At 42.7% G+C, this 14,198-nt stretch overlaps 1 protein-coding gene across 1 annotated transcript; it reads right to left on the bottom strand.

The window, feature by feature from the left end:
- Window positions 1–3,219: 3,219 nt before the first annotated feature.
- Window positions 3,220–10,827, bottom strand: LOC139627782 (G1/S-specific cyclin-D1-like). Its single transcript, XM_071488888.1, has 5 exons — window positions 10,268–10,827; window positions 7,761–7,976; window positions 7,152–7,311; window positions 5,927–6,075; window positions 3,220–5,838 (listed from the first exon to the last, which is right to left on the bottom strand). Exons 1-5 carry the CDS (start codon window positions 10,463–10,465, stop codon window positions 5,680–5,682), a joined length of 882 nt encoding a protein of 293 aa, XP_071344989.1. The 5' UTR covers window positions 10,466–10,827; the 3' UTR covers window positions 3,220–5,679.
- Between the last annotated feature and the right edge of the window lie 3,371 nt (window positions 10,828–14,198).

The raw sequence follows: 14,198 nt of genomic DNA, 5'->3' as shown, positions 1-14,198 counted from the left end.
TCTTCTCTATTTTTCTGCCATTCAACTCAAAAGCTAAATTCCAGCCTTCACAAAGTCAGAGTGGATGTGGTTTCTAAACCACTTTAGAAACGACTACAGGCAGACAGTCATTTCACAAGTCACCACATATACCATGTCGCTCATCCTATTCAACCACAGGATGTTACACCACTTCAACTTCACAATAAAAGTCCAGTGGGTCATATTTCACAAACAGCTGAGACTCTTCATCTTTAAAGTGACAAACCATCCTCTTCCCCTTGTATTTGACAATATGGAGCAAAGTCCCAGTGAGTTCAAGGTTGAAACAGTGTCCTGATATCAGGGTTGGAGCAGAGGGACAGTGTGAGCACAGGGTTCTTCTTGTAGTGATGGGACTGTGATGTGACTACCTTTGTTAGCATTATTTTATCTTATTTTATGACAATAATATCTTGATCTATCATTCTAATAGATTTCTTGTTGCTTTCTTTTTTGGTGATTGTGATGAAAGGATGTGACCTCAGGTATAAACCAGGTCTTATTTTAAACCAGTCTCACTGAGTGAAGGCTTCTCCTACATCTGTTAAACTGGTTCTGTCCGAGGAGGGTTTTCTCTTCAGTGACCAGTGTAACAGCTCTTAGGTAACACAGCCACCTGCTGGCTGTTACATACATCAGAATCAGAATCAGAATCAGAATCAGAATCAGAATCAGTTTTATTGCCAAGTATGTTTTCACATACAAGGAATTTTTTCTGGTGATTGGTGCAATTGATCAGCAACAGTGGGGCTCTCTAGCCTTGTTGATGAGGCTAATAGCAGATGGGAAGAAGCTATTTTTGTGGCGAGAGGTTTTGGTCCTGAAGGACCGCAGCCTCCTGCCAGAGGGGAGTGTCTCAAAGAGTTTGTGTCCAGGGTGGGAGGAGTCAGCTACAATCTTCCCTGCACGCCTCAGAGTCCTTGAGGCGTACAGGTCCTGGAGGGATGGAAGATTGCAGCCAATCACCCTCTCAGCAGAGTGGATGATACGCTGCAGTCTGTTATTGTCCCTCTCCGTGGCAGCAGCGTACCAGATGGTGATGGAGGAGGTGAGGATGGACTCAATGATGGAGGTGTAGAAGTTCACCATCATAGTCCTTGGCAGGTTGAACTTCTTCAATTGCCTCAGGAAATACATCCTCTGCTGAGCTTTTTTGATGAGGGAGCTGATGTTTAGCTCCCATTTGAGATCCTGTGTGATGGTGGTTCCCAAGAAGCGGAAATGCTCCACGGTAGCCACGGGGGAGTCGCACAGGGAGATGGGGGTGGGTGGGGCTGGGCTCTTCCTGAAGTCCACTATCATTTCCACTGTCTTCAGAGCGTTTAGCTCTAGGTTGTTCTGCCTGCACCAGGTCACCAGACGCTCAGTCTCCCACCTGTAGGCAGACTCATCGCCATCAGAGATGAGTCCAACGAGAGTGGTGTCGTCTGCAAACTTCAGGAGCTTGACAGACTGATGGCTGGAGGTGCAGGTGTTGGTGTACAGGGAGAAGAGCAGAGGAGAAAGAACGCAGCCTTGTGGGGATCCAGTGCTGATGGTCTGGGAGTCAGACACGTGCTTTCCTCGCTTCACGTGCTGCCTCCTGTCAGACAGGAAGTCGGAGATCCACCTGCAGGTGGAGTCAGGCACGCTCAGCTGGGAGAGCTTGTCCTGCAGCAGAGCCGGGATGATGGTGTTGAAGGCAGAGCTGAAGTCCACAAACAGGATCCTGGCATACATTTAACTACTACCAAGCTTTTCTTTTCTCAGCTGTTTAAAGCTCCATGTTTTACTCTTCTTCCGTTTTTTAACTAAAGTGTTGATCTCCATCAGAAGATATATTTGTGGTTTTAAGAACCCAAAACCATCTCAGTGTAGTTTTACATCTCCTCTCTCAGGCTTCTCTCTGGAGCTCTTGTAACAACAGGTCAGTCAGCAAATCAGAAGAGGGGATCTGAGCCTCTCTTCTGATTTGCTGATTGTTTTCTGAGTGACCCAATAAAAATATAGCAGATTTCAGGTAAACAGTCAGAGAAACCAAATCCTGAAAGGTATGATGGTGGGTCCAGGTTGGCGGGGCTTGGGACATGGCTGAGGGCAGTCACTGATTTGTTGTGACATCATAAAGTTCCAGAAGTCCTGACAGCTCGTTTTAAGGCTCAGTTTCTAAATACAGGACATAAGAAATACATGACAAACCAATTATAGTTGATGTATCATTGTCAGCATCTGTGTGTCTTTCAGGAACACCTTATTTCTCCTCTATAATAAAGAATGTGTGTGATGTCATTCAGTTTAATTCAGACAATAGAACAGTGGCTCCCAAACCAAGAGAAACAGTTTGGAGGTTGTCACCTGAAAACAGCTCATATCACCTCAGTGACACCGACACTGTTCGTGTCTAAAAATCACAGCGGGCAGGTAACAACATACTGCTGCAATTAAAAATGTAATGCAACAGAAATTAGAGTTCAAATTACAGGCTACATGTGGGGTATGTTTACTTGTGAATATATGATTAAAGCTCCACACAGTCTAAAGGTAGATGTCCATGTGTTTCTGATTATAAAGCAGGTTTAGGTTCTATATTAATACTGTGAAAGTATCAAAGCCTCAGTCCACAGAGAAATGCACACAGCCTGTATTCAGAAACTCCTTAAAACCAGCCGTCAGAACTTCTGGAACTTTGTGATGTCACAAAGAGAGACTCAGATCCCCTCTTCTGATTGGCTGACTGACTTGTTACTAGAGCTCCAGAGAGAAGCCTGAGAGAGATGTAAAACTATACTGAGATGGTTTTTGGTTCTTAAAATACACTCACATTTATACCTGTCATCCTACCTGTTCTCCATCTGCTCCACCACAGTTCGTCTTTGTTTGACTCTGTGAAAGTGTTTGTCCCACAGAGACACTGCAGCCCTGTCTTTGGGAATGTAAAGTTAGTACTCTATTGTGTTTCTTCACCACGTTTAGCACCAGTCTACAAACTACAACACTGCTCCCACACATTCATCACAGTCTGTGACTGATCTGATTGTTATTACCTGCATCAGAATCCTTTGTCATTACTGTAGATGAAGTCTAATGTGTCTAATGAGTTAGTGGTATTAGATCAGAAACTGTGAACACTTCATTTACAACAGATCAGTAACATTACATCACTACATAACAACACAGACCCAGAAATGATGAGGTAAACATCACAACAGGAGCAACAAGTGTTTTATCAGTTGTCCTTTAATTAATCTTCACACTCTGACACAAAGCTCCAACACAGGGCTCCATCTGATACAAGCTTATGTCATGGGAAACACCCTTAAAAAAAGAAACCATAAAAAAGTTCATAGGTACAACAGTTCAGCTTCACACAGACCATCTGTACCGTCTTTTACAGAGCAGCTGAAGCCAGATTTTCTCTTCATGTACAACTTTTAGTTGTAAAGTTCCTGCACAAGTTGACCGACATGAAACAATAAATATCAGAAACAAAGTAAAATCGTACACCTACTGTCTGATTTTACATAATTAGTACCACCTCATCCGAACTTCTTCATGTCCTGTCAGACTGAAGAAACTCATTACACAGCAAGTGACAGAAGACTTCACAACATTATTCAGTGACAGAGGACAAGTGACCAGAGACGGCTCCACCCACACTGAGAGGAGAGATCTGTGTTCTGCTTCAGCTGGGGAGAGGTTTCTTAACTTTTTTTGCTTCTCAAAGGAAATGTGATGTTATGTCTTGTGTCTCCTCTTGAGATGCAGGGACTGAGAATGAAATCTGAAGACTGCTGCAGCCGCTGTATAGACTGGCCTCTAGTGGTGTCAGCTGTATACTACACTGCAGTGGTTTCAGTTAATTACACCTGTCAGGTTTACATATACTGTACTTCATCAGGAGCCTTGGCCTCACACAGAATAACAGCTGACAAAATGTGAATGTCATTTCATTTGTTATATTACAAACTGCATGAAGGAGCTTTTGTCTCTGGAGGACAAATGTCTGCTGATAAACTTCTTACTTTATAGCAATCTTTCTCAAAGAGTGGTCTGTGGACCACCAGTGTTGTGTTGTTCTTAAAATTAAATCAACTCGTATAAATTCGAACTGGTTGTTTTACAGTGTTGTGCGACTTCACTGTAACCGACAAGTTTTACTTGTATGTTGTCACCAGGACTGAGCAGTGTGTTTGACATCTGGCCTCTGTAGATATGTGTGTGATTATTCTGACGCTACATGAACAGCACCACTTGTTGCCATGCAGTACGTGAGGTGCAGGACTTGGCAATGATTAAAACACTGGTGATGTGACTGAGTGGTTGGGGCACATTCCACACAGGAGCCACCGGTTCGACTCCTTTCCTTTCTCTCTTCATGGTTGCATACAATAAAAGTCATCAAAACACCTGAAAAATGGGAGAAAAAAACAACTCAGGCGACATTTTCCCCATTAGTCCCTACTGGTTTTGGGGATGTTTGGGGACTTGGGTCCGTGAGTTTTATTTTATGGTTCGCCCAATGCATGGTACCAACTCTTCTCACTTTTTCCCCCTCAATGCAGCACAAAGTCTTTGTGATTTCAGCTGCACATGATACCGGAAGATATTGAAGAGATACATCTGCACCTCATTGACCCAACGTGGGTTTGCAGGTTGCTGTGCTAAAAGTATGGCACAATAACTAAGTGTGTAGAGTTGGTTGACTGTTCAAAAAAGGCAGGTTTGTTCAGAATGTCTTGTCTCACATAATGATGACTCTCCACCAATCAGTGGTGTTTTCACCTTTGGGTTTCACTTCTGCTCGCTTTATCAGAAACTAGAAAAGCCGAGGAGAGTCGAGTCGAGGCGGTACCGTGCAGTGGTCTGTAACCTACTGACCAGAGACCATATTTATCAAACTGCTAAAATGACAGACATGCCCAGTTTCTTCAGTTTTACTCCTAACCTTCAAACCTATGACTACAAGCTATTTTTTTTTTTTTTTTTACACAAACTGCTCTTAATTTTAAGAAAGGTCTCTTAAACTGGCTCAGAGCCTTTTGGGGGTGTCAGACAGATGAGCACACACTTCTGACATGTTTTCAAATGACTCCATATTACAGTACAGATCATGATAAATAACACATAATATGAAGCAAAGCGTAATTTTTTTTGTTTTAAGCAGCTCCAACACTTTGCTGTCAGTAAGAGAGGGTTGCATGCTGAATCTGTTTTTGTTCACTTTTAGTAAAGAATGTTTTCACTCCTGAATCGGCTCTTTGGAGCAGTCTTATGTCTAATTATTAAATGTGGGAGAAATGCGGGTCAGTGGCATCAAAACGCATCGACTAGTTTCAGTCATTGAGGCTCGACAGCTTTGATATGGGAGCAGACAGGGGTTGAGACAGGCCATCCAGTCCTTGCACCCCCCTGATCTGCCCAGGGTCCAGTGGAAGGAAAGTGTTACCACCAGTCCTTCAGTGTGAGCTACTTCCTGTCTGTCATTACCCTGGATGTGGTGTTAGCGTCTCTTTCTGAACCCCAGCTGGTCTTCAGATACACAGTGCTGATACACTGTTGAGTCCGGTTACTTGGGAGTGCTCCAAAACACACACACACTGCATTGTGTAAAACACAGCCCTGTGTGTTTTTGTGTTGACCCTCCACTTCATCAGTTCAACCTGCTTCTCTCTTCTCATCTCAGATGTTTATGTCACGGACATCTGTGGGTGTAGTTGAGAGGTCCTGCCCCTCACCGATGTTCTTAGTTTCCATGGTAACTGAGTGTTGCTGTTGTGCCTGTCTCAGACTGGTTTCCAGCAGCGACTCGATTTGCTCCTGACACGCCCTGAGACAGTCCTACCGAGTGACAGCATTAGCTCAGGTTAGTGTGAAATCAGAGGATGTCATGTGATTGGCTGATGGTGCCGTGGACTGATGGACCTACCGGGTCACTCCTGATGGTCCGTGCCAGCTGCTCCGTCAACTTCTGTGACATCATGGCATTGCCCACCATTTTCATCTGTAGGCCCTCCACTGCTGCCACCATGCTGCCAGCTGCCACCATGGATGGAGGGCTGGCTATGAATTTAACATCTGCAGAGCAACAGGACGTCAGGACGGCAGCTGAGAAAAACTTTCAGGATTCAAACTTCAACAGTCAAAGGTATTTGATGAGGTGAGGATTTAGACTGAAACTAGCCCCATGTTAAAACAGCGCAGGGGGCTGTGTGGGAGACCATGAACCACAATCCAGGAAGTCCAGATGGAGACTCAGATTAATGTATTTAAAGGCTTATCAGGTTAAATAAAAAACAAAAAAAAGTGTCCAACAGTTTATAATTTTCACAGACAGGACTTTAAAACTCTGGAAAGTTATCACCATGGTAACTATATTATCTATTGTCTTAATAAGGTCAACAACAAGGTCAGTAACACTTTAAATTATTATCCATGTTGTTTCACCACTGGTAGTCCAGGCTGATCAGAGCCAATCAGGAGTCGTGGGCATCTACATCATTATTTCCAAAGGTCTCTGTTTGTGTTCGTCCAGACTACAACACAACCCTGGAGTTTTAGACTAAAACGGGTCCAGCAGCGTTTCTGAAAGTCTATTTTAGGGGCTGAAGACTCTGGAGGAGAGATGTATTTTAAAACTAAACATAGTAAGGAGGACTGAGGAGCTTCAAACCAACTGAGCAGAGCTGGTATTTCCCTCCACTGTGTCAAAGCCTACGAAGCTGCAGCAGTGGTAGGAATAAGTGTTTGACTGATAATCAAGAGAAATCCTGATGGCCAAGTTCTGGTCTGATATCACCAGGAGGTAACAGAGACCAGATAAAAATCAGCATTTGACAATATAATATAATAATTACACTAATGGCAGCTACTGCAGTTGGTGCAGCTGACCTGTCTGGTCTTCAGGTCGTGTCAGCACTGAATTCCTCTCATTTCAAATTCTGTATAAAAGCTAACTTTATTATTGATGCTTTATTTAAAGCATTACACATTAAATGATTCAGTTATTTCATGTTTTTGTTAACGGTGCTGCTGCAGGTCATTTGTCACACTGCTATAAGGATGTGCCTGAGTTCAAGTGGCAGTCTCTGGGAACAGAGTTAACACCACCCAGGACAAAACTCAACAATTTTATAATGTAGTCCCACACATACCTGTGGCACACAGAGCCACAAAGGTCTGAGCGTGCTTCCTGAGTATGGGTCTGCTCTCCCTCCTGACAGGCAGCTGAGACAGGAAGTGGTCGATGAAGTCCAGAGGGGTTACTGAAGCCAGGTCCCACTTCAGCTTGTTCAAAACCAGCAGCTCCATTTGCTGTGAGTGGACGAGGAGAGAGAGAGAGGAACAGACGGCACAGGTTCAAGTGTGATCCAAGCAGACAGATGCAGGGATTATCAGATGGTGGTGCTGGATGTTTTCTGTCTACTTGTGGGGATTTTTGGGTTTAAGATGGCACTAAGGGAAAAGGCCTGAATCTTCAAAACCATTAAGCACCCCCCTCTGGGGACCATGAATATCTACTGTGAACTTCATGATAAAGCAGCCATATTTGAGATGCTTAGTTGTAGCATAAGTCAGGGGTCAAGAGAAAATTTTAACCTTGTGGTAGAGCAAGAGGACAAGATCAGGAGATTATTAAAACTCTTAGGAGTCATCCTCGAGGGACCATAAATCTATACCAGTCAGACAAACAGACGTTTCATACTTAGGACCTTAGATCACAGTGTCCCCACGAGGACCAGAGTCTTAATGCAGTGACCTACCAGCAGCTGAGCAGGTGTGATGGAGTTGTCTGTGTAGATGCAGAGCTTCTCAGCAGTGAGCGGGATCGTCTCCTTCAGTTTGGAGGCCAGGAACATACAGGCAGCTCCCAGCAACTGCAGGTGGTTCTTCTTGGTGGGCTCCACGGACAGGAAGCGGTCCATGTAGTTCATAGCCAAAGGGAAAACCTCCTCCTCACACTTCTGCTCTTCACACACCTGCACAGACAAATCAGACATAACACTGTCATTAAATACTGTTTCTTCATCAGGTAGTTCCTCCTGTAGCTCTGCACCAGATGATAAAAACTTTCCTCTGAGACTCTGCTCCATGACTGCATCACATCATTTCTGCAGATTTGTCAGCTGCACATTCACGCTGCCAATCTACCACATCACAAGGTGTTCTACTGGATCCAGATCTGGAGCCTGAACTGAACTCACTGTCATGTTGAAACCAGTTTGAGACGTGGAGCATTATCCTGCAGGAAGTAGCCATCAGAAGATGGTGAACTGTGGCCATGAAGGGTGAACATGGTCAGCAACAACACTCAGACAGACTGAGACATTCAGACCAGCACTGATTGGTATCAAGGCCCAAAGTGAGTCAGGAAAAAAAAATCATCCCCACTCCATCACCAGATGCCTCTTACAAGAAATAATCAGTTTTACAACTAAGTCTATTTGTGACATTTGAGAATGTTGCGTATATGTGTGGTTTGCTTTGGCAGGGATCATGAATACAGGGCTGAGAAATAGTGTCAGCAGTGAATACACTGATATCAGCTGAACACTCAGCTGTATGTCACGACAATGAAGAAAACTGACCAGAACATATGTTTTAGTTCACAGAAAATTATTGACCAGAAGACCCCATACAGACAAGTGATATATGACATATGTCCCTATATCAATGTGACATATAGATATAAGTTTATCAAATCATGTCAATTTTAATATGAAAATCTGATTTATTCTATATGTATGAATTCTGCAACCATATATGTTAATGGTACATTTTTTATTTATATATGCTAGTTTATTAAGACAACATATACATATACACACATATATATATATATATATATATATATATATACACACACACACACACACACACACACACACATATTCTACACGTTTATATATGTTTTCCTTTTTTAAAAATGTTTGTCTTCACATTCTGGGAAAATGGTCTCAGACTTTTAGACCCTTTTATAACATCAACATATACTGACACACTATGGGATGGATATACATGTATGTAACACCTCTACAATATACATACATAAACATACATATTTGCATGGCTAGACATATATGTCGATATAGGAGTTTATTCCAATTTCTAACAGGTTTCATACATAATTTCTTATATTCGTTTTTATTTTATATGTACATATATTTCATAGATGGAAATTCAATATATGCATTTATATTACTGTTGCGTATGGAACCATTTTGATTATTCATAATTTAAGTCAGTTACCAACACAAAGAAAACACTGCTCTGCACTAAAGCTAAAGCTGCTGCTTTTCTCTCTTTTCACCAGATCAACTAAAAACCTTCCAGCAGAAAACAGGTGAGGTGACAAACTCAGGACAGTTTTCTCCTGGGGTCACATGAAACTGGCTGTAGGTGTGAGCTGGCCTGAATGAATGAGACATGTGGTGCGTGTGTTTTTCAGCAGCGTGGAGCAACATAATGAACTTATCTGGTTCTGTCCTTCATGTCCAAATCAGGGCTGAGCAGCATGAAGAAGACAGGCTGTGTGTGAGGGCCTGTGTCTGTGATCTGAGCTGTTTCTGTGAGGAGCTTTAACACGGGGGAGAGCTCACGAGCCCCCGACACAAAGGCAGCGCGTGGTCCGCGCGGACTGGCTGCTCGCGACATATCTGCCACGTTCCTGCGTCATTAAAGCAGAGTTCCGAGCCCTCAGCCCGCACACGGCCCTGCGGCGGCGGCTCCGGGGCCAGCGGATGGAAACGGTCAATTATCAATAAAGAAGGCGGTTGATGAAGACGGGTACGAAACTTCATAAAACTCTATTAAAATAATCATTTTCAAAGGCAGTTTTGCCTTCTCAATAGGCCACATACAGTCATAAAACATATATTATGAACCAGCATCCGAGGTCAATGTTATGTAATAATCGCAATTCCAGTGCATTACTCCATAAAGAACAGAATTCCAAGTAGGAAAAACACAGAAAAGTCAAAAACACTGTTTTAAAAAAAATAATCTGATAGACCTTTTACCCCCTCTCGCAGCTCCCACAAAAACAGTGGTGCTAGTGAGCAGTTTGAATCTGTTTCTGAAGTTGTGAGTTGATAACAAACTCACGCAGGTTGCAAGCCGAATTCACCAGCGCATCTCAGTGACTCAGAAAAACCTTATTGTACATAGCTGATAACTTGGTAGAATATGTGCGAGCAACTTTCAAACACCAGTTTTGTAAACATTCTTCTTTATATATGACTCGTAGAGCCGTGCATTGGCTTCAACTCACCTCCAGCACCCAGGTCGCCACTATCCTCCGCATGTACGGAGCTATTTCTCTCTGGACGCATTTGAAGTAGTTGGGAGCAGGGAGATACTTGTCTTCAGCCCGCAAGAGCGCACGCAGGACCCGGTCGGTCAACAGGTTGGAGTCCCGGTAGGCCCTGGCAGGCCTGTCCCCCTCACAGCACAACAACTGCGGTTCCATTTACCTCACCCTGCCTGTGTCTCCTCCGGCTCCTTCTGTCGTGTCACGGTGGTGACTAACCTCACAATAAGCTATGACTTAGCTAACAACTACACGCTGTTAGCCGCTCCACATTTTGTGGACAAAGCCGTTTCCCCACTTTCCTTTTATTTGTGAAAGAAAACCACCTTCAGATGCTAGTTGAAATAGTTATGAGACTTTAGTAACTGAAGTCAGTCCCTGTTTGTCTCTCACCGTAAAACTTTATTCATGTTCCGTCGAGTAATAACCTTCTTTCTTTGTTGGACAAGAAGGTACAGGACGGGCGGGAGCAGCGGCTCAGTGAGTGAGGCGAGTTTAACTTCGTCCCCCTGCTGCTGCTCCCTTTATCACCGGACCGCGTCAGGTTAACGTCAGCGTAAGATGACAGCAGATCCTGCCGAGAATTTCAAAATAAAAGCACACAACTGTATTTTTTTTAAAAAAAAAAAGGTTCCTTAGCTGGTGAAGATCGCATCAAAACAATAACTTACATCTAAAATCTGTCCATAGTATTTTAGAAAAATGGTTTCTGTGTTTTGTGCTGAGATTTTGAAATATCCACTATAACACTACTGATGTCACGCCACTGAATCTATAAGAGATGTTGAGGAATATGACATCAATATGATAGTGAAGAATTAAACTGGAAAAAAACACGAGGTTAGTAACTTGTGTTATCTACTGCTCTTGTACCTGCAGTTAATTAAAGCAGAACATTTTTTTAGTCTTGTTTTAAAGTAGAAAGTGATTTTCTTCCGGATTTAGAGCTAGGTACGGCTAACTTTATAACCTGAACACTCTTTTACACACACACACACACACACACACACACACACACACACACACACACACAGAGAGAGAGAGAGAGAGAGAGAGAGAGAGAGAGAGAGAGTTTACCGGAAGATACATTCCTTTAAAGAAATAAGCAGGTTTATCACTCCAAGATGGAGAGTACTTATTACACAGTTTAGGGACTGAGGGCAGCCTTTTCATTACTGGAAAACTTTGGGGAATAATCTGACTGATATTTTGATGAATCATTCCCAAGCAGGGGTGGACAGAAACAATAATCCAGACCAGGAACTTGACTGTGTCACAGACCACCCTCACACACACCCCCAGACCTCTAATGTTGTAATTTAACCCTGTCTGTTGATGTAACAGGTAACAGACTAGTTATAAACCTGGCCACTATGTTCAGGAAAATTATTCAGATTATAAAATACAAAATTTGACTAACCAACAAACATGAAAAAAGTATGTTCAATTACACATATCATAGTTATTATCCTTGTTTATTATTTTATGTTATTACAGGATCCTGTTTATGTACCATGTAGTCAAAGCAGATGTAGGCTATAATAATATGTCAGTAAATTGATAAAACATTCAATGAAGGGCAGAAGTTTTCCACTGTGTTTGGATGCTGTTATCCATGCACTAATGTTGCTGTGTTTTTTTATTCACCTGCTCCTTTATTTGATTGAGTAATATATTTACATAAACATATTTGAACATTAGAAGCGTAATAAAGGTAGGAGTCATTACAGGACTATTGTATTACATTGCTTTTGGGTGAAGATAATAAACTGGATGTTGACTGATCTGCTAACAGGCTTGTGGGTTGCAGTGTAGCTGTCTCTGTGTGAGGTTTGCATGTTGTCTGTGTCTCTGTGTGGGTTTCCTCTGCATGCTCTGATTTCCTCCCACACAACGACTACAGTTGTTTAAAGAAATTACTGAGCATATTTGCAAAATTAAATTACAGGTTTCTGAGACAGGTTTTAAGATGCATGTCTTCATTACAGATGCAAAGTGTGATCCAGCTTCCGGATGATGACCTTGTGTCTGGCCCCAGGGCACCATGGGAAGTGAGACAAAATGAAATGCTTTGTAGGTTCATCTGCCTGTAGCAGTGCTGAGCAGGGCTGGGTGATATGACCAAAACTGTTATCATGATAAAAATGTGTCCTGTAAACATCAGGTATAGTGGGCACTCAGTGGTCAGATTTTGTGAATAACACAGGGCATCTGTTTCAGGTTGAATCTGAACACACCTCAGTCTGACTACATTTGTTTGTCATGTCGTAGACTGGAAATCTCTCCAGGATGCATAATTCCTTTTACCCAATTCATGCTGGGATATACAGCAACTCAACATGAGGAGAAAAGGACAGAGCTTTACTGAGACCTGATGTAATGATCCAGGCTCTGTAGTCTGCAGTGTAAAACCTCTCCCTCCCTGCCTCACACACACATCTACAGTCTGTAGACGAAGTGATTTCCAGTTGTGGATCATCCTGGGAGAAAGACGGAGACAGAGATCTATGTAGCCATGTCTCTCTCTGTCTGTGTGTGTGACCTTTAACCTCACTTTCTCAGGGTGGCCCGGTCCAGGGTCATACTCTGGACACTGCACACAATAGCAGTGTTTGGATTCTATTGATTCATTGTGATTGATCCCTCTTACAATAGAGAGTGATCTGTGGTGATCAGCTTCGCTAACCTTCTGCTATGTTGTCCATTAATGTTGCTGGACGGGCTTCATCCTGCAGAGCCTCAGACCAGGACTCAGGATCAGAGAATGTTTTCTCTTCTTGACAGGAATCATCCTGGAATAGAGACTTTCAGTTTCTACCACTTGCTGACTTGACTTTAAATTGAAAATATGAAAATTATACCAGACATATGAAAAGCTTATCTGAATCTGAATGTTCTTTACAGTCCACCCAATGTCTCAATTAACTTTTTCACAGCTTTACAAAGATGCTGACTAAGATCAGAGCAGGTGGATAATGAAGGAGCCAGAGCTAAAGAGTGTGTGAACCCAGTAATGATGCTGAAGATGAATGTGGTAGAGAGCACACAGAGGTCTCCATGCTGAGGGATCGAACCTCACCATCCTTCACTGGAGATAAAGGCAAAGAAATGGAGCTGACAGAATGACTTCTTAGAGACTGAGGGGGAGAGTAATGGTTGAAAACAACAGGCTTGCCACTGGTGGACTTAAAGCTGTCAAAACACCTTTTACATTCACAGTTATTATTTCTGATTGAATTAAATAAGTGACTTAATGTTTCATCATGGTGGAGGTGTAGGGGAGTGGGGCGACCTACACGGCAGAGGCAGATATTTTATGTTTAACAAATGGCAGTGATTGCTGCACAGATGAAAGACTTATGTTTGTTTGCATAAGCTTATTGATACAGATTAAAGCAGGGAAAAACAAGAGCTAATGGAAAACTGACACATGATACAAACACAGAGCAAAAAACACAATCAGTCATGTCAGCAACTGCCTCAAAACAACATCTATCTTTACTCAGAGCTCAGAGAGCATTTTTAAGAAAGCTGACCAGTGATTGTTCTCGATCAGGAAGCTGGGGAGCTTTGGCGTTACCCAGCACAAACTGGAAATGAAAAACAGGAGCCTGGTTAAAAGAATTTTATCATTAACACAAGAGCTTGGAGCAAAAACTTAAGTGTAAAGAGCAAACATATGCTCTACAAAACAACTTAGCAGTATATCTGACAGTGCTGTGCACAGAAAGGCTAAACTTCACACACTACACTCAGAGTTTGACCTGCTTCTGCCTGGCCGTGGATTCAGGGCCCAAGGGCCCACCAGAACACATTCAAGAAGACTTCAGGAATTGAATACAAAATGACTATGGCATTTTGTATGTGTTGTGTTACATATGCCTGAAGACAT

This window comes from Trachinotus anak, unplaced genomic scaffold, assembly GCF_046630095.1.
Source record: "Trachinotus anak isolate AG129_WGS33_773 ecotype Australia unplaced genomic scaffold, CSIRO_AGI_Tana_v1 ptg000002l, whole genome shotgun sequence".
Taxonomy (NCBI): domain Eukaryota; kingdom Metazoa; phylum Chordata; class Actinopteri; order Carangiformes; family Carangidae; genus Trachinotus; species Trachinotus anak.
This window is presented reverse-complemented; position numbering and strand designations above follow the sequence as displayed.